This window comes from Manacus candei, unplaced genomic scaffold (genome assembly GCF_025592945.1).
Source record: "Manacus candei isolate 608988 ecotype Guabito, Panama unplaced genomic scaffold, ASM2559294v1 h1tg000037l, whole genome shotgun sequence".
NCBI classification, from domain to species: Eukaryota; Metazoa; Chordata; class Aves; order Passeriformes; family Pipridae; genus Manacus; species Manacus candei.
The window spans coordinates 9,963,895-9,988,440 of NW_026138085.1; the positions used below are offsets into that span (position 1 = coordinate 9,963,895).

At 49.4% G+C, this 24,546-nt stretch overlaps 1 protein-coding gene across 5 annotated transcripts in view; it reads left to right on the forward strand.

Annotated features, from left to right (window-relative positions):
• The window catches only part of UIMC1 (ubiquitin interaction motif containing 1), a 40,088-nt gene extending 16,042 nt beyond the window's left edge, over positions 1 to 24,046 (forward strand). For 2 of the 5 annotated variants that reach the window (XM_051793437.1, XM_051793438.1), the window contains exons 4-13: positions 1,952 to 2,076; positions 2,412 to 3,566; positions 7,107 to 7,171; positions 9,658 to 9,746; positions 10,662 to 10,741; positions 14,007 to 14,175; positions 19,584 to 19,662; positions 21,180 to 21,300; positions 23,050 to 23,113; positions 23,544 to 24,046. In XM_051793437.1, coding sequence (XP_051649397.1) covers positions 1,952 to 2,076; positions 2,412 to 3,566; positions 7,107 to 7,171; positions 9,658 to 9,746; positions 10,662 to 10,741; positions 14,007 to 14,175; positions 19,584 to 19,662; positions 21,180 to 21,300; positions 23,050 to 23,113; positions 23,544 to 23,800 — 2,204 coding nt within the window. In that variant the 3' untranslated portion in view covers positions 23,801 to 24,046. Of the gene's footprint in view, positions 1 to 1,951; positions 2,077 to 2,411; positions 3,567 to 7,106; positions 7,172 to 9,657; positions 9,747 to 10,661; positions 10,742 to 14,006; positions 14,176 to 19,583; positions 19,671 to 21,179; positions 21,301 to 23,049; positions 23,114 to 23,543 lie in introns of those variants that run through there. The other 3 variants (XM_051793440.1, XM_051793439.1, XM_051793441.1) reach the window with 3 other exon arrangements.
• The last annotated feature ends 500 nt before the right edge of the window (positions 24,047 to 24,546 follow it).

A 24,546-nucleotide genomic window follows, 5' to 3' on the forward strand; every position in this document is an offset into this window, starting at 1 on the left:
AGTCGTGTGTTGTGGGACGCCAATCACGTGCACTGGTTTTCGTGCCCATGTTGGAGTTTGTAATCAGGATCAGGATCTGGCCTGATGGCTGTGATGGATTGGGCAGGGAAACAAATCAGCACAGACTTTCCAAATGCTTGGAAGGTGTTTAGTATTGTGAAAACAGAAAAGACTGGACGTGGCACTTAGTGCCATGGTCTAGTTGACAAGGTGGTGATCAGTCAAAGGTTGTAATCTCTGAGGTCTTTTCCAACCTAATTGATTCTGTGATTCTGTGCAATGCTGTGTATTGCTGTTGTTCTTGGGGATGGGATCCTTCTCTATACACTGGACTGTCATCTGCTTTCCATTAAAGGATGCTTTTTTGTTGCCCTGGTCCCTCTTGGCTGTAACATCATAGAACGACTTTGTCCAAGGACAAAAGATCCCCACGAGCCCTGAGAGCACTGCAGTCTGCCTTCCCTTCAACCTCTTTCTTAATTTTAAAAGGAATTACCCCCCTCCCCCCCAAACCAACAACCTGAAGCTAAGTGCTGATTTAGTAGGACACATAAAAGAATCTGAGAGTAATCAGAGCAGTCCAAAAATGCTTCAGATCCTGCTTGGGTGGGGGAGCAAGGGGCTGCCATCAGCGAGGAGCTGGGGGAAGGGCAGAGCAGAGCCGTCTGCTCCGTGGATGCTCCTGGTTGCAGCCGTGCCGTCATGCACAGACTGTGCTACGGCCAGAGCAGTCCCCAGCTGCTTCCAGGGTGGCTGCGCTGCTGTGTTTGGGTGGCAGCTGGTAGGAAGAGGATGGGATAAAAAATGGGAGCCTGCAAGTTCTGAATGCTTTATCCAGGGAAAGGTCTGTCTCTGGAGCTGGCTGCAGTGAAGGCATGTTTTGTGCTTGGGCGGCCTCCCTGTTCAATGACATGTCTTAAAGATGTTGTAGCCCGTCGGAGAGCGCGAGCCTTTGGTTCATGCATGAGATGGCGCGTGCAGGATTCTGCCTGGAGGAGGGAGCGGGTTCTGAAGGAAATCTGTCAATTTGTTTCAAGTGAGAAGATGTATTTTTCAGCTCCTGAGAGTGCTGTTGAGTTGTTTTTCAAGCTGCACTCCATTCTGCAGGCGTTGTATATTTTAAGCATAGTGGAAGTGTTGGATTGAATCTAAGTAAATAAGTGTTTTTCAGAGTAACTAACTGCTTTGTTTCTAAATAGCCAGTCCAGGCTTTTGGTTTGATTTGAGCGAGGAGTATTTCAGGAAGAAATTTTCTGCTGAAATAGCAGTTACAACTGTAGGAAACCTGTTTCCCATGCATGACTGACTTAGTGATGCAGTGGAGTGGTGATGTGAGCAGAAGGGGGATGTATGCATGTGAAAGATCCTCTTTAATACCACCAAGCAAGTAACATTATCCTCCACAGAGCTTTCCACCTGCAGCTCAGGGTGAACAACATGTAGCTCTTTTTCTCTCAGGTAGGTCTCCTGTGGTATTGCAGGTATCTATGTGTCAGAAGGCACTGAGGTGTGCTACTGGTTAGTAAAAAAATGTCTTAAAGAAGATGTGTTGTTTATCCTGCCTTGCTGATCTGTCTGATATAAAAATGAGCACACTTTGGAAATCTGTCCTTTTTCTCTCTCCTTGAACATGAATTCGGCACCTGCAGAGTGTGTTGTTTGATGCCAAATAAAATATCACATTGCAGATAATATACCCAGGGAATGGGAGCTTAGATTGCTGTAGAAACCTGAACTGAAGTTCCTGACCTGGGTTACCTTTCTCATTTATTGTTGCCTGCTCAGTTTCAGTGACACCTTTTCAGGAAAGCTGAAGTTTAGATGTTTTGCTCTGCATTCCTCTTGGGGAGGTGGGACCCTTACGCATTTCTCCCAACATGTTGGATATATGTTGGGTGTTTACGTACACCTGCAGCTGTGACTTGACATTATCCTATTTCTTCTGCTGTAGAGATGAGTGAAGAGGAACAGTTTGCACTGGCCCTGAAAATGAGTGAGCAAGAAGCCAGACAAGTGAACTGTCAGGAAGAGGAAGAGGAGGAGCTCTTGAGGAAGGCCATTGCTGAGAGCCTTAGCGTAAGTGCGCTTCTGTGAAGAGCCTTACTAGGGTTCTTCAGCAGCACTGCTTTCTGTGCTTGCTTTGCCACGCTGCACAAAAGAAGGTTTTACGGGGGGGCCTAGTTATTTCCAGCACAAGCTGGAACAAGAGCAGTCACAGAGTAGTTGCTCTGGACTGCTCCTAGTGAGAGGGACATGTAAACTTCAACCTTAGCTGTTTTGGGGTACACAGTTCTGATTGGGGTAGGGGAATCTGCAGTCAGGATGATGGCTGCCAGCATGCTGTGGGAGACCTTGGTGTACTGTGCTGATAGAGAACACGCTTCTAGGAGAGCCAACATTTTGTTTTTCAGAGCTGTCAGCCCTCAGACTCCTCTGATGTGACTCCTCAGTTGTCAGAGGAAGCGCTGGGCGCACGAGGCCAAAGCCAGCCCGCCGAGAAAGAAGGCTCTGAGATCCTGGGAGGTCTGGCACTTTGCCCTGACACCCCTCGCTCTGAGTGCAGCTCCCACTCTCAGAGCTCCAGAGCTGATGGGAGTGGACAGTTGGATGTCACCCGGAGCCCCCGGGTAGTGTTGAGGAGGTTAAGCCAGGAAATCATTGAAAACTCACTAGTATCCAGCATAATAGTGTCTCCGGGGAAGGACCAGGCTTTGACAAGGTCAAGTGAAAAGTCTTCCTCACCAGCAAAAAGTGATTCGAGTAACATGTTACCAAGAACTCTCAGAGAGGACTTCATCTCATTGAGTCCCACCTTTGGCAGGGTGGCTTCAGGCTCCTGGCGGCTGACACCTCGCAGACTGTTCACAAGCCCCTCCAGCTCCTCTGAAGCAACAGGCCACGAACCAAAAGAGCAGCTCCTGCCCTGCACTGGCCATTCTGTGGGAGAAGCAGGTGCCGGGAGCTCAGCCACGCTCTGGAAGAGTGGGACCACAGAACAGTGTGAGAGCCCCAGGAGAAGCAGTGGAGGGGCAGGTACCAAACACACCTCACAGCCCAGGCACCCTGCCAAGGTCTGTGTTTCCACAGAGCAACTAGAGCAGAATGAGGCGTCCGACAGTACCCCGGATCTTTGCATGCTGACTGCGGCAGAGGAGAGGCACAAACAGGAGGAGGCGAGAGACACAGTGCACTATTACTGGGGCATCCCCTTCTGCCCCAAAGGGGTGGACCCTAACCAGTACACCAAAGTCATCTTGTGTCAGCTGGAGGTTTACCAGAAGAGCCTGAAGCAGGCTCAGAGGCAGCTACTGCATAAGAAGGAGTTTGGCAACCCAGTTGTGCCCAGTTCTTCCTTGACCCAAAATGAGCTTGGGAAAGGAGAGGAGATAAGCAGGGAGAACGGGGTTGCTGATGGTATGGAAGATGGAGATACAGAGGGGCAGGAGTCTGAAAGCATCACCTGGCTCCACCCTTCAAAGAGGAGGGAGGCAGAGAGTCCAGGGCACAGCATGGAAGAAGAGAAGAATTCCACTTCTGATGATGAACCAACCACCAGCTACTGCCAGGTAAGTGCCTCGCCACTGACCAGAGGTTGAGCAGCCCTGCTCTTCAGTCTGTTTTACAGTTCAGTCCCTTCTGCAAAGCAGGTGCTGCTGTTTAATGTCCCTCTTAAATTTAGGGACTTCCTTCCCTAGCCACACAGCTTACTGTGGAAGGGGGAGAAGTGTGCAGGCTGTCACCCAGCTCACACACGGTAGGGGCCATCACGCAGCCTGACAGTCATTGTTAATGCACCAGAGACAGACACATCCAACTGATCCTTCTCAGAAGGGTGAAGCCTGTCAGTGTGTCAGGGTAGTGAGCACAGAGATGGTCTGACCACCAGCAGCTCTGGTGAACCAGTTTGTAAACCCTTGGCTGCATGGGGAGCTCTGCATTTCCCCTCACAGTCAGAGAATGTGGGTTTGTCCTTGCAGCACAGCCTTTCCAGTTTGCCCCTACTCACTCCTATGCCTCTGTACGTGCTTCACCCTTGGAAGTTCTCTTTTCCTTCGTGGTCCTGTGGCTGTGAGGAGCTCTGCCTGCTTGCAGGCATCTTCTGCCTGCCCTGGTGATGTGTCACCGCAGTGGTGCTCGCTGTCCTTGTCCTGGTGTTGGGCACCTTCTCTGGGCTCACTGCTCGGGTCTAGTAGACACTAGATGTCAGCCTCTGTCTCCATCAGGGCTCTCCTGCTGGAGCGGAAGGCAGCTTTCTGTCACTGCTAAGTTTAAACAGATTGCTAGTCAGATGAAGTATTTATTACTGCTGTATTTTAGGTTTGTGTCAGCCTTTTCCAACCCTCATTTTTCATAATGACTTCACTCCCGGATCATTGTATAACTTTATCTTCTCTATGACTGAAGCCTTGGCTCTGTTGTTCCTGTTTTCAAGTGTATTTGATCATTTACCCTGGTGTTAGAAAGATACTTAACTTGTTTTGTGATATTTATATTCTGTCTTGTAATATTGAACACTTAGGAAAAACGTCATGTCTGCATTTTCTGGTTGCAGAAAAAGAGCAGAGCAGCCTGTGCTGAAATGTGACTTTTCCTGACAGTGCTTTGGCTCGAGTTTAGCAGATGGAGATTTAAACAAGCCTTAGAGGTGATCTGCAGAGGAAAGGAACTGACTTGTGTCCTTTTTAATTTCTTTAGGATAGATACAAAAGGCCTCAGAGGTTCTTAAAGCAAACTGCTTTTTTTTTTTTTCTGTAGCTTTTCCTCTGGAAAGGGAGGTGTCATTAATCTGGAAGATTGGGGTGACTGGAGGTCTATGGATGTGTACACTAAAACCCTTGGAAAGATACAGCAGCTGGGAAGGGTGTGAACTTTTAATCAGTATTGAAAATTGTGGTGTATTTTTAAAAATATTATCTGTTTAATCCTAATACCTAATTAATTCTTGGGGAGAAAAGAGGTTTTAGTGGTGCTGAGTGGTAACTTGTACTCATCTTGACCATGAGAGCTCTCTCAGAGCCATAACCTGTGTGTAGATGTAGCCTTTCTGAATATTTTTAAGGTGAAAAAATAAGGAAGGGGGAGGGGTAGTAGACTTAAAAAATTTCAACCCTAGCCCAAAATTTGCCAGTCTTTTTTTTACACAAGAGAAAATTATTTCTAAATACCCTTTCATCTGCCTTATCACACCCAGCATGAGAGGTTGCTCCCTTCTCTCGCCTCTGTGCAGTCACACACTGAGGCCAGAGCAGGTGATTTACTTGCAAAATCGATATGTTTGATGTTTGCTTGTGCCTTGTCTCCATTTTTTTCCTTCTATCAAATACAATTCCATCGGCAGTGACAAAGGAGGGGCCCAGAGCAGTCGAGTCTCCGACGTGCTGCGTCACTTGGAGACCCTTTGCTGCCTGTGCTGCCCTGAGGCTCCCTCAGTGCCACCAGGGCTGCTCTGCTGGGGGGGCTAGTGGGAGATTTTAGGCTGTGCCAAGGTTAGAAATCGTCCTTGAAAAGGACTCAAATCTGTCCTTAAAAAGGCCTCATGCTATGTGTTATACCAGTGAAATGAAGGTGCAAATGATGTGCTTGAGGGAGGCTGCCTGTGCCCCTGCCCTGAAAACCTCACCTGGGGCAGGCACAGACCTTCCACCCTGCCAGCAGCTGACTGCTGCCACTGTCTCCCGCAGCCAAGGGATGTTTGCACAAAGCAAATCCTGGTTGTCGGAAGATCTCACAGCCCGTGAACCTGCACTAACAAACTTCAGCGCTAATAGAATCAATTCCTTCAGAGCCTTTCAAATAAGGTTAGGGGACTCTTGGTCTTTAAAAGATTCAGAGGGAAAAGGCACAATTCTGGAGATTTAGAGTCTGGTGACCTGAATTAGTGCCATATTTTATAACAGATGTACTTGGGAAAACCAGAAACGTGGACCAATGTTCGTGACCAGGGCAGAAGCATTGTTAACATATGCACAGTTCAGGACAAAGAGAAATAAAAATAAAGGAGGAGGTATGGTATTTTATGTTAGTGGTGAATTAGGCTGCAAAGAGGTAAAGAACAGCATAAACAAAACAGAATATTTGGGGGTTGGAATCACATTAGGAAAATCTGACAGGAGGCCTTGATTTGGGGCTTGCTGGGGAAGTACATCAGCCATCCAGGAGTGGAGCTGATCGAAACTGAAACCTATGGTGGAAATTGGAGAGTTTGATAGACTCAAGGAAGGGAGTGGAAAACCCTTCTGTGAGAACTAGCATGAGAACTGACAGCAAGGACTGCTAATAAACTGTTGTAATTCCACCTGATTAGAGGATGGCAAGTGTAATGTGTACACTGCAGAAGAAGAAAGGGATCTGGGTAATAACTGGCATGTTACCCTGACCTCAGCAGTGCATAAGGCTTTTGAACAAATTTTAAAGGAAAGAATAAGTGGAGTCGTAGAGCTAAATGAAAAATGGGATAAAATGCACACAGATTTACCAGCTGTAGATTGTGCAGGTTAATCTGTTCCCTCTCTTTGATGGGACAACTGATTTCGCAGGCAAGAAAAACGCAACGGATTTTATTTCTAGGAAATTTCAGAAAAGTGCTTCTTATGGTCAAACACCGGCTGTACCAGTTGATCAGGTCATCCCAGCTCAAGAAAACAGGTTTTAAAGTTGAGTAGGTGAGGGGCTGCTGGGATGCCTGGGGGGGGTGCAGGGAACATTAAAAACCTTGGATTGTTTAGCTCAGCATGGGTGGAGATGGAGGAGAGCTATGGTTGCTGCCTACAAGTACATTGAGGTGGATGCTTAGAACAGGCAGAGAGCATGGAAGGTGATGGACAGTGCTGGAATGAGTTGACAGTCCTGGGACTGTCCAGGAACATGTCTAGGCAGCAAGGTAACAAAAAGTACTGCCTGGCTTTATTTCAGGCAGCTGCTGAAACACCTTCCTAAAAAGAGGGATGGAGGGAAAAAGCTGAGTAGTTCCAGATGGATACTGAGGCATTTTCAAATAAAAATATACAGCAGAGTGGGTGCAGTGTCATGGACAGAATCTGATGACCCAGCAGACCTCTGTCAGCTGTGCATATTGTTTTATATATCATCAGAATTTTCTTTTCCAGCCCTCCCAGGTGCTGCCTGCAGAGGATGCGCATGAAGAAGGGGAGCCGATGCAAATTGCACAGAGGTGAGTAGGATAATTTCTGAGTGTGGGGCTCACAGTGATATGGGCTCTTTCACTCTCCTTGGAGTATTTTAGGGTGCAATCCCACTGTGGCTTGCTGCAGGGCTTGCTGGAAAGGCTTCTGCAGCCACTGCTGTTAGATAGCCCTGGCTTTGGAGCAGCGTGGGAGAGAGGTGAGGCACAACTGGGGAGAAAGGCTCAGTAACTTTATAAGATGTGCAAGTGCATCCTTGTACAAGTTGGAGGACTTGCTCCTTGCCCTCTGAAGCTCCTGTAACACAGTGCAGTACAGCTCTGGGGGTGGGTGGGGGAGCTGAAGGTGAGTTACAGCGATGCCATCACGTGTCTATCGGGGAAGGAGCATAGGCAGCATGGTGGAGGGTTTACTGGATTTCTGTGTGTATTTTTATGTTCCTGCCTTACTGCTGAAGAGGAAAGCAGGGAAGAGGAAGCCAGACGGCACTGCCTATCAGCCAAAGATAGAGTGCAGTGCTCCAGAAAAGCCACTTCAGCAGATGACAGGTGTGGGACAAGTCAACATGATTTTCTTCAGATTTAAGCCTACTCCTCTTTCCTTGTTTTTTTTTTCCCTTCTCCTTCCTGTGGGATGCAATTCTCAAGCAAAGACTGTGGAGAAGAAGGACAAATGGGAGACGATTTAGGGAGCAAGTTACAAGAGAGGCCAGATAATGTCATGTTTTTAATTTGCTGGGTTTTATAATTTAAACCTGCTTTGGAACAAAACTGCCAACTTTTCTCTGATCTAACAGCATTTGGCCTGAACAGTTATTATCAATATGCAGAGTATGAAAATCCCTCTTGCTTTCACCTTTCTAACAAGCTTAAAACCTGCCTTGGGGAGCAGGAGGAACTGCAGCTGCCACTGCTGCTGAGGCTGATGAGTTTGTGACAGCTGAGGTCTGAGCTTGCGTGGAAGGCAGCGAGGTGTGTGCTCTGCAGCGCTGGCCTCCCGCCTGCTTAGGGCAGGAGAGGCCAGGATATGGAGGATATAGAAAGAGAGGGACCTCGTTCCTTTGGTGTAGCTGATGGGGTTAGTCTGGGACATTCCCCAAGCCACCCAGGAGCTGCCTGCCTTGGGGTGGGATGCACCTGGATTCAGCGCTCCCTCCTCGGGCAGCTGGAACATCTGCAGGAAAGCAAGAAATGGCTGCAGTCTTTGCAGTTCTGTGCACATTAAGCGTTGCCATCTGGCTCCTGGTAATTTGCCAGCACAGGCCTCTCTCGGGTAGGGCTCAGGCACCCTGACCGGCTGGCCTCAGCCTCACTTAATAGGAAAACACGGCTCTGAGCTGTCTGGAGGGAGTGGAGCAGTTTAGGAAGTGCCAGCCCTGGGAAGAGGCTGCTTTGCTTTCTGTGGGCCACTCTCCCTGCTTGTTTTACTCTTTGTATGGAGCATGGAAGATTGGGGTTTTAATAAATGATTATAGGCTTTGTTACCAAGAGATAGTTGGTGTAGCAAGAAATGTGGTTTGACTTCAAATTGATTAGCCCATTTTATAAATGTCATAGCAAGTTGTTTTGTGTGAGTTCTTTTGAAGAGAGCCCTGATGTTAGACACAGAGTAAAACATGCTCAGCCTGGATTCATAACAAATGCTTTGAGATGCTTTATTTAGAGAGAAAAGCCACTTGTGATTTCCTATCAGAATTTTGTTATTTATCATAAATCAGCAGTGGCTGTTCTCTCCTCTCTAAGGCCTGTGGTTGAGCTTAATAAATCTGTTTGTCAGTGTGGGGATTCATGTTTTTAAAGTGTGTTCTTGCATACTTGATCAGACTAATCAGAAAACCACGCAAGGCGTGGAGTGTATCAGCATGGGTGCTAGACTTCCTCAGCAATGCCTGCCTGGTTTGGAAAGACAGTGTGCAGTGAGGGGGGAGAAAAAAAAAAGGAGGAATCCAAAGGTCAAAATGAGAGGAGCGATGTCCGGTGCTGCTCCAAGGAACCACCACCCTAATGCTGTAAGGATTTTGCTGCAAGGAAAATGCCTTGTATCACATCCGTGCTGCTTCTGGCTGCTGTGCACAGGGATAAGGGAGAAAATGAACAGTGTGAGGAGGGAGAGGATAATGTGGGATAAAGCAGGTCTATCTTTCCTCTGTGAGGATTTCCTTCCCCAGGCAAAAAGAGGCACAGTGCTGCTACCTGCACAACTCCCAAGTCTTCTCCCACAGAGAGTCACACAGTTGTGAGCAGGTAGTTTTGCTCCCCTGACAAGAGATAGTGACCCTTTCTGCCTTTTTGTCAAGGGTTTCTAGAAGAAAAAAATGTTCCCTTTGGGGTGTTTGCTTAGGATGGCATTTTAGATCCATATTTTCCTGTTTTCCTGGTCATTTCTGGCTGTCAGAATCATACTGACCACTTGGAAATTATGGCATCATCTGCTGTTCTGAACTGTGTGAGACAGGCAGGTGTGGCACTCACACCTATTGGACTGGAGATTCATAGTATATTTATATTTTGAACAGCATCTCCACGATGACCCCACTTGGCAGTAAAAGGAGTCCAGATATTGCCACAGAAAACTCTGCTGAAGAAGAGATCTCTGTTTGCCCAGGTAAAAGGCGCTTGAGAATGTTATGAATTTTGTACTGAAAGTTGCACACTTATGGAATTCAGAGGAAAGAAGAGAATTTTCAAGTTACTTGAACAAAAAGGGAAAGATTTCTTTCCCTTCTCCATTTGTCAGGGCTAAAATTATCCAGGTAATGTAGTTTGATCCCCTAGTTTTGGACCCATTTCCTCTAAAACAATTCTGTGACAGGGTTTGTTGGGGACTTGCTGCTGAAGAGGCATGAAGATGTGCGTCAGCATGGAGGGCTCACTCAAAACAAGGTGTCAGGAGTGGTCTCTGCATTGCAATCAGATTTTCAGATTTTTCAGTAATGTGCAAAGCGTGAGAGCTGTCTTAGATTAATTAAACATGTTTTGGACCAGCGACTTTTTCTTCCTTGGTCTCTCCTACCATGTTTGAGGTTTTCCAGTCCAGCGTTTAAAGTGAGAAAATTAATGAAGGGACTGTTCCTGTTCACGAGCAGCCATAGCAGGAGAGGTCATGGTGGTGCTTGGTGGCATATTTTGTTGCTAAGGAAGATGTGGAGGTCTAAAGATGGTGCAACTGCAAGGCAGACCACAGAACGGGAGCTCTGCTTGTCTTGATGCGAGAGCAGCTCTATTCTTGCTTTGTCTCCATCACAGCAAGTGTCCCACACACTTTCCCTGTGTCTAATCTCACTCCCCATGAAGCTGCAAAGCTGTGGTGGCTTTGTCCTCACACCACCATGCTGTGACTTTAACCCCTCATCTGGCTGTGTTGTTGCACATTGTCTGATAACATTTGTGGCAAGTCTAAAAAATGTTTTGAAACTGTGAAAACTGTGTGAAGAAGCATTAAGGGCTAAGTTACATCAAGAAGTGAGGAGGTAGTTTGGGGGCTGCAAACCTGTGCTGACATGGAAGTGTTTTTCTGCAGAGACACAAACGAGCCCATTGGAAGCTGTTGAGGAGGAGAGAGAAGAGCTCTGCTCAGACAGCAGAGATGCACCTATGCAGGTAAAAGTGCTGGAAGTTTGGGAAGGGTTCTGTTTCCAGTTCTACCTTCTAGACCCTGGTTCAGCTGAGCTGTGCTGGCATTTCCCCTTGGGTAGCTGGGAGCTTGGACTTCTGTTATTTGGATCCTCAACAAACAGTTCCCGCTTTGCTTTTCTCCTCTGCTTCATATCTCCAATCCCTTTTGGCTGGGAACTGCACGCAGCTGCTTGGAGCCTTTCAGTCCTATAGCTGGAGAGCTGTTATCAGTTCCAGCCCATTCTTTTGTACCCTTACACTGCTGTGCTGGAGGATGCCATCAGCGTGGGTGGCAGGGCTGTAGCTTGCCCATGTTCAGGGGTACAGTGCTGTGATGTTCAGTGATGCAGAGGGACCCCAGGAGCTGTGAGGGGTGTCCTAGGAAACCTCAGTCACTCTTGTTGTGACATGCTTTTCCCTGTTACAATCCTCTGAATTCCAATGTTTGCTCTCCAACAGACCATCTCCAAAAGGCTAAGAAGAGAGCTTCACCCAAAGACTGAACTGGGATAAAGATGTCCTTGAAGTGTTGAGGGCTGGTGGTGGTTTGCAGACCAAGCAGAGTGTCCTGAGCCGGGAATGTTGCTTTCTGTGCAGTAATAGTTGATAGCAATAGTAATTCAGTGGCAGGGCCATCCTCTTACCTCTCACTGCAGATGTGCTCTGTGTGCAGCTCCTTTCCCTGCGTTGTCACACCTGCACAGCAATTGCTTTGCAGCTGTCACTGTACCAACACCTGACTTCAGTCCCTGCTTCTGATAAAACTCCCTTTGTCCATTAATTTAGAGAGCGATATCAAAGGGGTTGCCAAGTACTCCTCTGGCAGGGTACATGGATACAGAATCGTACAGCTCTTGACAAGAGGACTCATTTGTGGAAAGCTCATTCTGGGAGTTTGCAGCTTGTACAGCATGTCTGCAGCTCCTCATTCTCACAGGCCTCTTAATAAACCATCTTCTGCTCTCGTGTGCCTTTCATTCTGCAGGTATCTCCAAGCACTGCTCAGTCAATTAGGGACTGCAGCAGGGAGAGGGTTGATCCTGGGCTGGCCACCGAAGCACGTTTGTGACCCATTTGGCTGTGGCCAGGACTCTGTCCTGTCCCTTGTGCTCTGCAGAAGGTGCCCTGGGTCTCACACCTCTGCCTGGATGGCACAAGGTGATCAGCAAAGTGGTGGGGAGCAGGTTCCTAGGGATTGTTTGACAACATTATGGCTGGCAGCAGGTCCTGGTCCGGAGCCCGCAGCCCTCCAGGAAGACAGCAGAAACAGCTACCATGGCATCAGCAGTTTGCATGAGCTGAGCCTAGACCACTGGGACTGGCTTCTTCCTAGCAGATGCTGAGCCAGGACACAGGAGTCTTGTTGTTGAGCTCAGCCTCTAGCGTTGCTTTTGGCTGGCTGTTGGCTGCAAGTATTATATCTTGTAGGCAATTTCCTCTGCTAAAGAGCAGAGGCAACTGTCTCTGCCTCTGACAGGGGTGATTGGTTCTGCAGTTGAGGTTTTCCAGACTGTTACAGCAAGGTTTCGTACAAGCAGTTTTGGAACTGTGGTGTCTTTTGTTACAGAATGTTGCATTTCCATTTAAAATTAGTAATTTACCATCGAATGTAGGCGGGCAGGGTGTGTAGAACCGGTGATCTCCTAAGATTGCTTTAAAAAAGGCAACTAGAAGGAGCAGTGCCTGCTGCTTTTCCCATCATATTTTTTACGGGTGTTGTCTGACTGGGATAGTGCAGGTTTGATTTGATCATTCATATTTGACACATCTTGTTTTTTATGGCTCTTGTGTGTGACGCCCCACAGTGAGGAATTCACACGATGCAGTGACACTGAGATGTGAGAGAGGGGTACGAGCGCTAATGCTGTAAGTGATGTACTTGAGCAGCTTGTGTTCGTCTGGAGGAACTCTTGTGGCAACTCCTCCACAGAAATCCAGGGCAGAGAGCCTCCCTGGGAATGAAAGAGATGTTCCTGGGGCTTGGTGCTGTAGCTGGTATCTGGGAGAAATGCATTCCATGAGTCGGAATCTCAGTTTAAGGCCCAGTCCTGCAATTTTTGACATAGCTCCTCGGAGTCAACAAAAACAGCCTCCTTTCCTCTAGGACATAAAACCCAGAATCAGATCCCAATTTGGAAAAGGAAGTAATAAACTGAGTAATACGACAAAGCGCTCCAGTGGCACGGAGCATCTTGGCTGACCCCAATTACTGCTTCCCTGAAATGATACTGTTGGAGGAAAGCAGACGGCAGTTTTGCTGCACACTGTCTACATGTCACTGCTTAGCTCTAAACAGAAACCCCTTCCATATTATTTTCCTATAGTTTTTTTTCTACATGGGTAATATTTAAGTAGCTTTTTTTAATCATTGCAGGGAGGGAAAGGTTCTTTCTTAAATGTGAAAAAATCTTGCAGCAAGCCTGACTAAGCAGAGATGTAGTTATGAGTGAGATGGCTGCAGTCTGCTGCATTTGGGAATGTCAGTAGCATAGGGAGCAGGCTAGATCTCCGTGGATGGATAGTGGAACACCTCTGCAACTGTGTGATCAATGCAAAAAGAGCGTGTCAGTAAGTGGTAATGGCACCCTGAGAACATACACGAGCTGTGACATTGTGCCCTGGCAAAAAGCCTCTGCTGGTAATTTTGTGACATGGATTTTCAATGGTATTGCCTCTCTCCTTGATCGGTGTCCCCTCTTATGATTGCTCCAGCCACCTCCTCTACAGAGGAGGAGCTTCCAGTGATCTCTCCTTGCTCCCTAAGACCACAGCAGCCTCCTTTCATCCTGGGGGAAGCTGTGTTCCCAGACAGTGCTGCCTGTGTAGCGTGGATCGTGTCCAGAAACTGATGAGCACAAGTCAGGTGTTGAACTCTTGCTTTGCCCCATGAATTTTCCATCAGTTTCGCTTCTGAGCTTTCCTGATTAATGGAAGCCTTACCATTTTTCCACGGTAGTACAGGTGATGTTTGCCTTAAACGGTGTGCATGGCTGTGCAGAGAGGTTTCACCACGATTCAGAAGGACATGTTGCCTTTGCAAGAAGAATTAGTTGTTAGTGCAGTGCCGTTTACTCAGCCAGTGGTCTTATTTCTGACCCCTATGTGATGGAGGAAGAATAAAACTTTCCAAGAAAAACTGAGTCTGTGGCAGGGTGAGTAGCTACCAGACAACATGGAGCTCTGTACCTAGCAAAAAAAGAGAAACATCACTATCTGGCTAATTTTTCTTCTTCTTCTTCTTCTTCCTTAGGTTGGTGGAGATGAAGATGCTGGTGGGACTGTGTCCAAGCGCAGTCCTACAGCCGCTGCCCATGTGTCGTGCCCGCTGTGTGATCACAGCTTTCCAGCTGCAGAGATCGAGCTCCATGCCATGTACTGCAACGGCATCGTGGGAGCAGAGGCTGGCAGGGACACTCCAGGTCTGCCAAGTGTTACTTGCAAGTGTTTGCTCCTCGTGCTCGTCCCCCTTCCCTACTGTTACTTGGCAGACAGGTGCTGCAGTCTTGTTCTTCTTGGGATATTTGGTGCATAACGTGTAGGGAAGGTTTGCTCTGCCTTATTCTATCTCCAGGCTGTTTAGGAGAGTGTTATTCAGAGGCTCTGGTGTTTCCAGCACTTCCTGTACAGAGACATCTCTGATTGACTTCACACAACAATTCACCACATTATCAGCTCCTGAATATTGCCCCAGGATCTAGTCCTGGATGCTTCAAGCAGTTCTCATAAGACGTGTCTATTGTGTGTTTTGTTGAGGACCTGCAGAGAATGTGGCAGTGATAGGAAATGGAAGTCTTGTGTCCTTCAGGGCTCTTGAGAAGGAAAAATGTTCTGTACCACTCCAAGCATGGCCTGTGCTCTGCGTGGAGTCTGACATTTGTATGTACTAAAATGGCTTGTTCGGGTGGCAGAGATTGCAGAAAAGTTTCCCTCTTGTTCCACTAAAATTGCAAAATGATAACTATCAATCTGGGAGTGTGGATTTTTCTCCTTCATTTGAAGAGTGAGGTGTAGAAGCACGGTCAGAATGCCCGTATTAATCCTCTTTGCAGTCTTTTTTATATCAGGTTTCCATAGCCAACCTTTGCAGAGCTTAAGTGAACAAATACACTGGTTGGTTATCAACATATTCAGTAAGTTATGTTTTAGCTGCTGCTTGAAATGTAAAATCTGTGTTAGCACAATGTCAGGTAATATCAAAGTAGTAGCTTGTAATAAGATTAACTTTTCAGGTTGTGAATATATAATTTTCAGTTACATTCTGGGTTATTACATGCAACCTAAATCTATGATGTTTAAACAATTTGAGCAAATCAGGGCTAGTACAAGAACTGTAACTTCTGCATTCCTCTAGCAGGAGGAAGTTTCACCATGTAATCTTAATGCAGAGTTGATGTAGTTCCTGAACAAGGTCCCTGTTATACTAAATCTTTGGGGATGTGACATGGGTCCTGTCAAGATAACAGGAGCCAGAGTAGTGGCTGATACTGGCTGGTGCTTAATTTTGGTGGGAAGTTCTCTCTGTAGGCACAGCCCTGCAAAGCATTTGGCTCAGGCAAATCACAAATTATCACAGTTCTATCCTCAACACTGATAAAGGTGTTATCCATGCTACAAAATGGAGCAGAATTTTTAGTATGCCTTTTAACAGAAACATCTTTGGCCCTGTGGTATTTAGGTCCCTGGTGTGGCTGGACTGTGAGCATTTCCATTGATCCTAGGGAATCCTGACTGTGATCGGGAAAAAGCTTTGAATTCTTGGCAGTGTGAGGGAATTTGTTCTTCCCTTTGGTGTTGGCTTTCAGCAGGACAGAGTTCAAGGCTGGCCTCTCCACTCTGCTCCAGACTGGTCTCCTTGGGGATGTTTGTAAGGGTAGTTATTTTGGAATTGCTACTGTGCTGTTCTGGCTTGTTCAGAACAATCCCCCCATAAGAAAACCAGCCTGGAATAGAAGGGATTTTGCTCTGCAATAATGGCTGTAAGCAGAGCAATGGGTTTGGAACAAAATCACAATAATTTGGGTTTTCTATTGCCAGCTATTCTGGTATTTTCCCTGTAGAGACCAGGCTCTATTATCCATACCAGTCTATGACACCTGTGTTGTTTGCACCCAGACTCTTTGAAGGACCATGGGCTTCCAGGGCTTGGGCAGAATCCTGTGCTTGCTTGTGGGGCTCTGGGTCACAGGGCCTCTTGGGCCAGTTCCCAGCATCTGTTGGAAGGTGAGAGTCACCCAGAGGGGTCTCAGCTGACGGGCTGATCATTGGATTTTGGGTTGAATAGGCAGGAGGGATGTTCAGCTCTGAGCAGAGGCCACACAGTAGCCTGGCACAGCTGTGCAGGTACAAAAGAACTCTGTTTCCAGGGCTGTTACCTTGGCATCCATTGCTAGCACAAAATCCACAGGTAAAGCTAAAGCATGGGGAGAAAAAAAGAGGTGAGAGAATTGTCTTCTGAGGCAAATGCCAGCTCCTGTGTGGGTCCAGAAGCTGTTCTGTACTGCTGCAGCACTGTGTGCTCTTGGCTGGCTGCTGGCTTCCTCAAGAGCACAGCAACAGCCTCATGTGAGAAGAAATCAGAGTTCACTACTCTAAGCCATGTCCTGATCTGTTAAGAAAAGACTGCTTCAATTTTCCTTTGGTGCACTGGGTCAGGGGTTCCTGGTCTGTCTTCAGATTTATTAATTGGACTTACTCCCGATGTCTCTAGAATTGCAGATTATGCAGTTCTGCAAACTACAGCTGTCAGTGGTTTTCATTTTAAAATTACAAAAGGATGGGTTCTTGCTGGTTTTACTTCTCTTCTTCCCTCTTCTAATCATGCACCAAAGTCTCTTGGTGTTAGGTCTCGGGAGACCAGCTCAGCCTGGCTGATATCTAAGGACAGATTTTCAAATGAGTTAGCTGGGCAAGATGAGTTACAGTCACTTTCCCTACACACATGGACACCCTGGCTGGATGCCCAGACCACCAAACACCTGGGCAGTATGAAAATCTGGTCATGAATTTCCATTTTCCTGTGATCTGAGTAAATAAAAAAGAAGAGCCTGCTGTTGTGTTAGCCCCTGTACCAGGCTGGGGAAGGTTCAGGTCCTGGGTTTCCAGCTCAGTGACTGGTGTTAATTCCAAACGAACAAGTGGATCTGTGGAAGTGCTGTGCCAGCTCCCTCTTTCTTCATGCACTCAACTGAAGGGCTCACTTGTGTGAGAGGGGCTGTGTGAGAGGGCTCTGCTGGAGCCACCATATCCATTGCCTGCTGCTGCTGCCAACACAGGAATCTGCTGCTTTCACCCTGGAAGCTAGTCTTGGCTGCTGCTGAGTACAGCAAATACTCTCAAGCTTTGTGACATACTTGATGCCTCTTACCCTCCATCTACACGCATCTGACATCTCGTTTCCCAAGTGAGCTCAGGGAGATGAAGATTTGGTATATCCCTTCCTCCCAAAGGCTCAAATGCAGTGTGGTGCAGCTGTCAGTCTTCAGCAGCAGCACTGGTGTTGTTAAAAAGCTCCTGACATCAGTAGAAGTGGCACTAATACAGCAGAAGGAGTAAGGGAATGGGTGTAGAGGAAGCTGGATGGCTTCTGAGAAGGGACAAGATGCTGTGAACTGGACACTAAAAGATCCTGCACAGAAGTGGCACAGCTGGCAATAAGCACAGGGAGGAAGCTGGTGGGCCAAGCAGCAAGGTGAGGAGCTCAGTGGCTCTGGCCTTGCAGCCCCAGGAGGTGCCTGGGCTGGGCTGATAGCGGAACTGTACTGGGGAGGGTTTGCTCCTCTCCCCCAGGGTGCATGTTGAAACCAAACAGGCCAAGGATGACTTGTCAACCAGAAGAAATGCTGAGTGAGGGAAAAGGTGGTTGTTGGACTACGGAGCATGTCTGACCCAGCAAAGAGCATTTCATTTGGGAGAGTTACAAGGTTCCTGTCACACAGCAGGTCAGCACTGCTCTGTGGTGGGGATTTTCCCTGCGGCAAGTCTTCTCCTGTATTCTGAACTACCTTCTTGTGGGTGACTGAAGTGTTTTGGCAGGGGTCGTGCCTCACCAGCTGGCCCTGTTCTCTCTCCTGTGCTGCTTCTTCCAGCAACACAGCTGAGGGTCTCCCCCTGGGCAGCTGCAGAGCTAGTCCCAGACATCTCTAATGGGCCCATTATGCCAGATGTGTTCACTGCCTTTGGAAGAAAATAGAACTGATTAACACCTGAGCTGGTGCACAAGGCTCCCAAGATGGTGTTAAAGGAATATTAACGAGCGCACGCTGGTTTGGAGAGCAGCTCTCACCATGCTGTCAAACACATGTGTTGGTTGGGTTCTTGGGAGGCTGGGTGGCCTGAGGGGTGGCCATCATTTCCAGCCATCCTAGTCAGGCTGCCACTTTGAATCTGGGCCAGGCTATGTTAAAGAGAGACGTTTGCTTCAGTTCCTGTGAGAGATGAGCTGTTGGTATCAGTCATCGCCTACGAGACAATACCCACATCCTAGGAAACGCTCGAGCTTGTTTCTTCAGTGGTTGTCTCCTGTCAGCCCCAACAGCTCCTGAGCACCTTGCAGTGCATTGCTGGTTGTAGCTGCAGATTGCTGCTAAGGGAAAGGCTGTGTTGCATTGGATAGATATTGGGGTTGCCCAACACTTTGGAAATGGGGTTTAGCTAAAACTCAGAAGAATTCCGTTCATTCTGCACAAAATTTTGTGCATTGCTTTCTTTATCACAGATGATGTGCCAACAAAAACAGGTTTGTTGTGCCTATACCTTGGATTCAGACCTTTTCTAATGTCAGTATGGGAAGCAGCGTCACCGAGCCGTAAAACAGCTCCCTGCGTTGTCCCCTTAGCCAGCGTGCCTGAGAGCGCTTACTGTGACATCTGTTTTGGAGCTGGAGTCTTGAACGTCCCTGGTGAAGCAAGCTAAGCTATCTGAAATGTTCCCTGAGGATCTTTGCTGGTGGTATGTCAACAGGAATACGCTGAGAGGAATTCGACTGAAAGGGACAACGCTCCAACATGCTCCCTGCAGATGCCTGCAGAGCCAGTTGGGAAAGGCTGCTTGGGCTTGCTGAGGGAACAGAAATTTTTGGACCCATCATCAGCTGCTCAGCGGGGATCTCCTTGGCTACCCACATGTGTTGGAGCTGCTGGGGAGCAGCACTGCTCCTAGTAGAGATCGTCATGCAGGGGACCCCCAGAGCTGTATATGGACAATAGCACTGGTCACCCTGGTTCATATGGGCCGTGGGAAAGCGACGACTGCGGGGCTAATTGTTGTAACCTTCCCTTTCCAGTATGAGCTGTGCCCTCCCCTGCAAGGCTCTCCCTGCCACATCTGCAGAAGGGCCAGTGCTTCTGCACAGCCCCTGCCTCAGCTCACCATGTCCCCGAGCTCACAGCTGCCACAGTCCCTCCCTGCAGCAGGCACGGGAGCCTGGATTGGCAGGGAGTGGTGCTGTGCTGCTGGAGCAGCTGGATAACGCTTCTCCCAGGCTATCGCGCTGCTGCGCGTCAGCTTTAAAATTCCTGTAAACTACATACTGCCGATCCAGCTGTTTCTGGCTGAAGATAAGTTAGGTGTGAAATGTTTAGCTGGCTTCCAAGTCTGGGAAAGATAAATTCTTCAGTATCCCTGAGGGAAAAAGGGAGACTTGGTCAGCAACCTGTTCTTCAGGAAAGAAGACTCTACTGGTCCCTGTCCAGTGTTTGCCTCTACCATCACTTGTGCTGCAGCCCTGAGTGAAAGCAATGGAAACTTGTTGCATTTGGGCATCGTGTAGGGGTGGTTTTGGGGTGGACAGTAGTGCCCTCTCTGTTAACCCTTTCTGTTTTTCCTCCAGTGCTCACCCGGCGTCAGAGAGAGGCAAGAAATAAAGCTGCCAGTGGTGAAGGCAGCCCTTCATCCTTAGACATTGACAAGTAAGTAGGTATGCTTGCCTTCTCCAAGATTGTTTCCACGCTTCCATTCTAGCTAGACTGTGGATGTCTTTATTCCTGTACAAATGCTGGCCGTTGGCTTTATAGCAGTGTTTCCCTAAGAAATTGCCTTCTGTCAGTGGCTCTTGTTGCAGTGCTGGCTATATTTAAACTGAAGCAAGAGGAATTTGCTGTTCTCAGATTGTTTATTTTTGCACTGATTTCCTTTCAGCCCAATCCATGGTGGGTCAGGGGCGTGTGGCTGCTGGGGTGGAGCTGTAGCTAAAAGGGTGCTAACTCAGCTGGTTTCTAATGGGAGATTTGAGCTTGGTAACCCCAGGAAAAGAAGAGGCCAGGACATGGAGGCTGTCAACATGGCACCTGTAGTGATATTCTTAATTAAATTAGACTTTCAGAATAGCAGTGGCTTTGTTTAATCTCTTTCCATGCAGCCCCTCCTCCTGCCACCCACACAAAGCATCATAAGAGAGGATCTGACAGTAAAATCCTTGCTATGGAAGCAATTTTGCTGCTACAAACAGTGGATGGCAACATCACTAATGGAATTAGGCTAATTATAGAGAGGACAGCTTCTGTTTAGACACATTATCTGGGTAATCAGCACTGACTGGAAAGAAAATACAGGAAAAGTACTGCAGAGTTTTGCTCGATGGGGGCTCTCCATATGCATTTTAGAGCCTGGGGTGTTTCACTAAGAGAGTACCCCTATCAAAGTGAATGCAATGCTGCTGGGGCTGGTCCCTGGGGGCTTTGTCTCTTCTTGGAGATGGTCCATTCCTGAATTCATTCTGAAGAGCCAGTGTCCTCTCCTGCACGGTTCAGTCCCTGCAGACCACGGTTCCCTGGTGTGGAAGCAAGTGTAGCTGTGTGTAAATCCATGCCTGACCTTCATCTCCTTTCACCCAGCATGATTTTCTTCCCAAGAACACTCGGTTGTCCTGCATGAGCCTGGGCACCTTCTACTCAAATGAGGGGATTTGAGGAACAGGCTGAGCCAGCCCCCCAGCAGGAGCACGTGCTCTGCAATTCCTCTCCCTGCATGGCATGATGTAAAATGGAGACAGTGCAGAGAAAGACTTGATTTACTAGTCAGACAAGTTCATCCAGCCCTGGTAAAATGTCTCTCTGATTTAACACACTTGGTTTGCTTTTCAGGCAGAATTTAGCTCCCCTTTGCAAAGCCCGTGCACTTCATTTCTGTAGATTTTGACAGGGTGCTTTATGTCTGGGGAGAAATCAGTGGTGTTTGAGATAGTTAGATGAACAGATTTGATTACTGTCCCGCTGCTGCAGCAGCAGGATACAGAGGAACAGGCAGGGAAAACTGATAATCACTCAGTCTTTGCGATTGGTGCTGGCCCAACCCCACTGAGCAAGACTGGATTTGGTGACACGTCTTCTCCGTGGCGTGGCCTGGAGGAGGAAAGTCACCGCTGGTGTCTGGGAGCCCAGTGCAGGGTGAATCCTAATGCAGTGCTCTGTCCTTTGCTGCCTGGCAGGTGTGAGAAGTGCTACCTCTGTAAATCACTGGTGCCACTGCTGCAGTATCAGAGGCACGTGGACAGCTGCCTTCAGGCTGCTAGGCAAGCTCAGGGAACCAGGAGGCTGCGAAGAGCCAAGGTGAGGGGCGACCCTGCATACCGTCTCCTTTGCTTTGCGCTGGGTATGGGGCTGGCTTGGCAGCAGGAGCTGCTTCCCTGGTTGATGGGGATGAGCTGACCTGATGTAGGATTGCCTGTCCCTGTGGGCCACTGTGGGCAGAGAACTCACTGCCCTCCTTCCTGCTACGCTCGGTGAGAGCACAGACTGGTCCCAGGGGTGAGCTAATCCAGCAGAGCTGCCAGTAACCTCTCCAGTGGGCAGACAGCCAGGGCTGTCCCTCTGCCAGCCAGTGTGCCTCAATCCTGCAGCCTTCCTCGGCTGAATGTCGATGGAGTGGGGGGCACCGCCAGGATGACAAGCCTATCTGAGTCCATCCACAAGTCCTTTTCCACGGGGGAGGCTTCAGAAACAGAACAGGGGGAATTGTGCTGGGAGCAAACCACAGCATCCCGGGAGAATTGTGGGGGAGCGAGTGCAGTGGAGGTGTGTGGGGTGTGGGGAATGTGCCTCGGTAGAGGAGGTGGGAGGCAGGAGTGTGGGTGGCAGCTGGCTCACAGTCACTTGCCAGGTGTTGGCCCCCACTGTGCTTTTTCCTGCTCGCAGCGGTCCTGGGGGAGCACAGAGAGGGTCCTTTCAAGGCCTTCCTGCTGGTTTCTGCAGGCAAAGCCCTAGTGCTGCAGCTTTGCCTGTGCTCAGAAATGTGATTCACGGCATGAAGATGCAACATGATGTCTTAGTTTTGTATAATCCCTTAAATCCATCACAGGCCTCAGCCCTTTGGGGATTCAGATGCAAATGATGAGATTTCTGGTTGATGATTTTGGCTGGGATACAGCCAAGCGCTGTGTGGTTCAGAGTACTGCAGGGCACGGCTGCTCCTGCATGTGACTGGCTCTGTGGGGGCTGTTTGACTCTGTCCCTGTGCCCCACAGCTGGCTGGTGTGCAGGTTCTGCATGCAGGAAAGATGCTGGAGCCAGGTGGCTCTTTGGGGTTGGCTTGGCGAGGCTCTGTGTTACCTCTGGCCCTGCCTTGTGCTGAGGTGGCAGCTCAATGGGGGAACAGGTCACGACTGGGCATGGGATGGGCCATTGGAAAGCTTCCTAGTGGCTCTGTTGGGCTTGTGGATTTTTGCCATGGCCTATTTTGGGGTGCTTTGCAGCTCCAACCCGCAGCTGGGACACCAGTGCCTTCTAGAGCAGTTTTGGGGGCAGGGAGCAGCCAGAAGAGGGGACTTTGGTGGGCCAATGAGGGTCAAAGCAGCCAGGCCAAGCGGTCTTCCCTTAGCCTGTGTGCCCAGTGTGGCTGCATCTTCTCAGGGGCTGAGAGGGGGTACAAGAGGTGCATTCCTCATCTGGCTCTGCCCTGAAGGAAGGCCCTTCCCTCCAGCACCAAGCCTTGGTGCCCTCAGACAGACTGGGATGAACCTGCCCTTGGAGGCACAGTTCTGGAGGATATGTCCTAGCTGTGGCAGAGCCCCTGGTGCCTCCATTTCTGTTACAGCACTGTGCTCACCAGCTGGGCTTGGGGTTGGCTTCCTGCACCCTGGCCTCCCTCCTTGCTGGGTTTTTCTTAATTAACTGCTTTTGTCTGCCTCTGCTTGAGCACTAGTTGGGCTGGGTGCAGAACAGAGCCCTTCCTGTGGGTGGCTGGAGGCCCTGGACATGCAGCATTCCCTCTTGTGCCCAGCCTGAGGGGAACTTGTGCCTGCAGGGCTATGGGGTTCCCTTGTGGCAGTGCTATGATGGTGGCTCTCCTCTCCTTGGCAGGACACCGGAAAGCGGGAGAGGGGCCTCCTCAGGATGCTGGAGCTCTCAGAGAGCAAGTCTGAAGGTGGGAAACTGCTTAAACTGCTTTTTGTGCCTGCTTGGCTGGGTCAGGAGCGTCCTTTTCCCAGTTCTCCCCTTTTCATCCTGGCTTAGCCTAGGCTGTTCTGGCAGAGCAAATTCTCCTTGGAAAGGCCTGTGCTTCCTGAGCAGAGCAGGAGGCTGTGAGCTTAGCTGGCTGTCAGCATTCCCCAGTACACATCCCTGCTTGTGCCCATTGGACCTATGCCCACTGGACCTGTGCCAGCGCCCAGAGCCCTTGCAGGGATGGGGTATGCTCTGAGCAGTGGCACCAAGACATGTTCAGCTTCCTGGGGGATATGGGAGACTGGTGCTTCCCTGCAGGGATCCAAAGACAATAGGAGACAGGTGGGGAGTGGTGCTCTCAGCAGCACCTGTGGCTCACACAGGAGGGCTGACGTGTGCTCTTGTTGCAGGTGCTGACGTGGAGACCCCCCTCACTGGATTAGGAGACCAACAGTCCCCTCCCGCGCTCTCAGCTGGAGCCAGTGGGGAGCCAGCAGCAGACAGCCCCTTCTCCCTTCAGCACCTTTCTTTCCACGTCTCCCCTGCGAAATCCGATGTCTCCTCGGAAGCCATGGACGGTGTGATGGACTCGGAGCCGCGCGTGGCTCTCCGTGCAGGTAGCCAGCAACAGACCAAAGGCTGCCGCCGGAGAAGGCACAAATTCTGAGGCTGGCGATGTGGCAGGGACCCCCAGCAGCTCCCCGTGCCCCAGTGAGGGTCTTCTCGGCACCGTACCCCTGCTTCACCTGCAGCCTTTGTCTCCCACTCCCTTTTTGTATGTTTTATACGACCTGTGCGGGGAGTGCCGGGTGGAGAAGCGACTGTGTGTTTTATAGGTGCCTGTGCAGCTTTGCTCTCTGTTACAGAAATGGAAATATATTTATGTATGTTTTTATGAAACTGCAGCACCACAGCGGAGCTGTGCTGGCTTTCTCTGGGGAATGGGAGGGCGCTGGAGGGAGGAGAGGAGGAGCAGCAGACGGTGGGTCCCAAATCACGCTTCCCCAGGCCTGTCCTGGGGGGGAGAGGGTGGTGGGGGCTCAGAGACCCCTGGGCAGGGGGCTGCAGTACCCCCTGCTCCACACAGCAACACAGGAGTGACATTCCCAGCCGGGAGAGGTGGAGGGCACCTTGGTGTCATCTGACAGCCGCAGTCAGCGGATGCGGGGACCAGAGGAGCCACGGCCGCGGTGTCCCCGTGTCCTTGGTGCCTTCCCTGTCCCCAGGTGGCTCTGCCATGCTCCCGCTCCCCGGGACAGCGCGGGTCTGCCTGCTCCGGACCGGGCCGTGGAGGGACCTGCTCCCCGGGAGCATCCTCACCGGGAACAGGGGAGAGGGGGACTGTGCTGCCTAATTAACGGGACGAGCTGATGCGGAGCTAATTAAACCCCGGGCTTCCACCAGCGCTGCCGC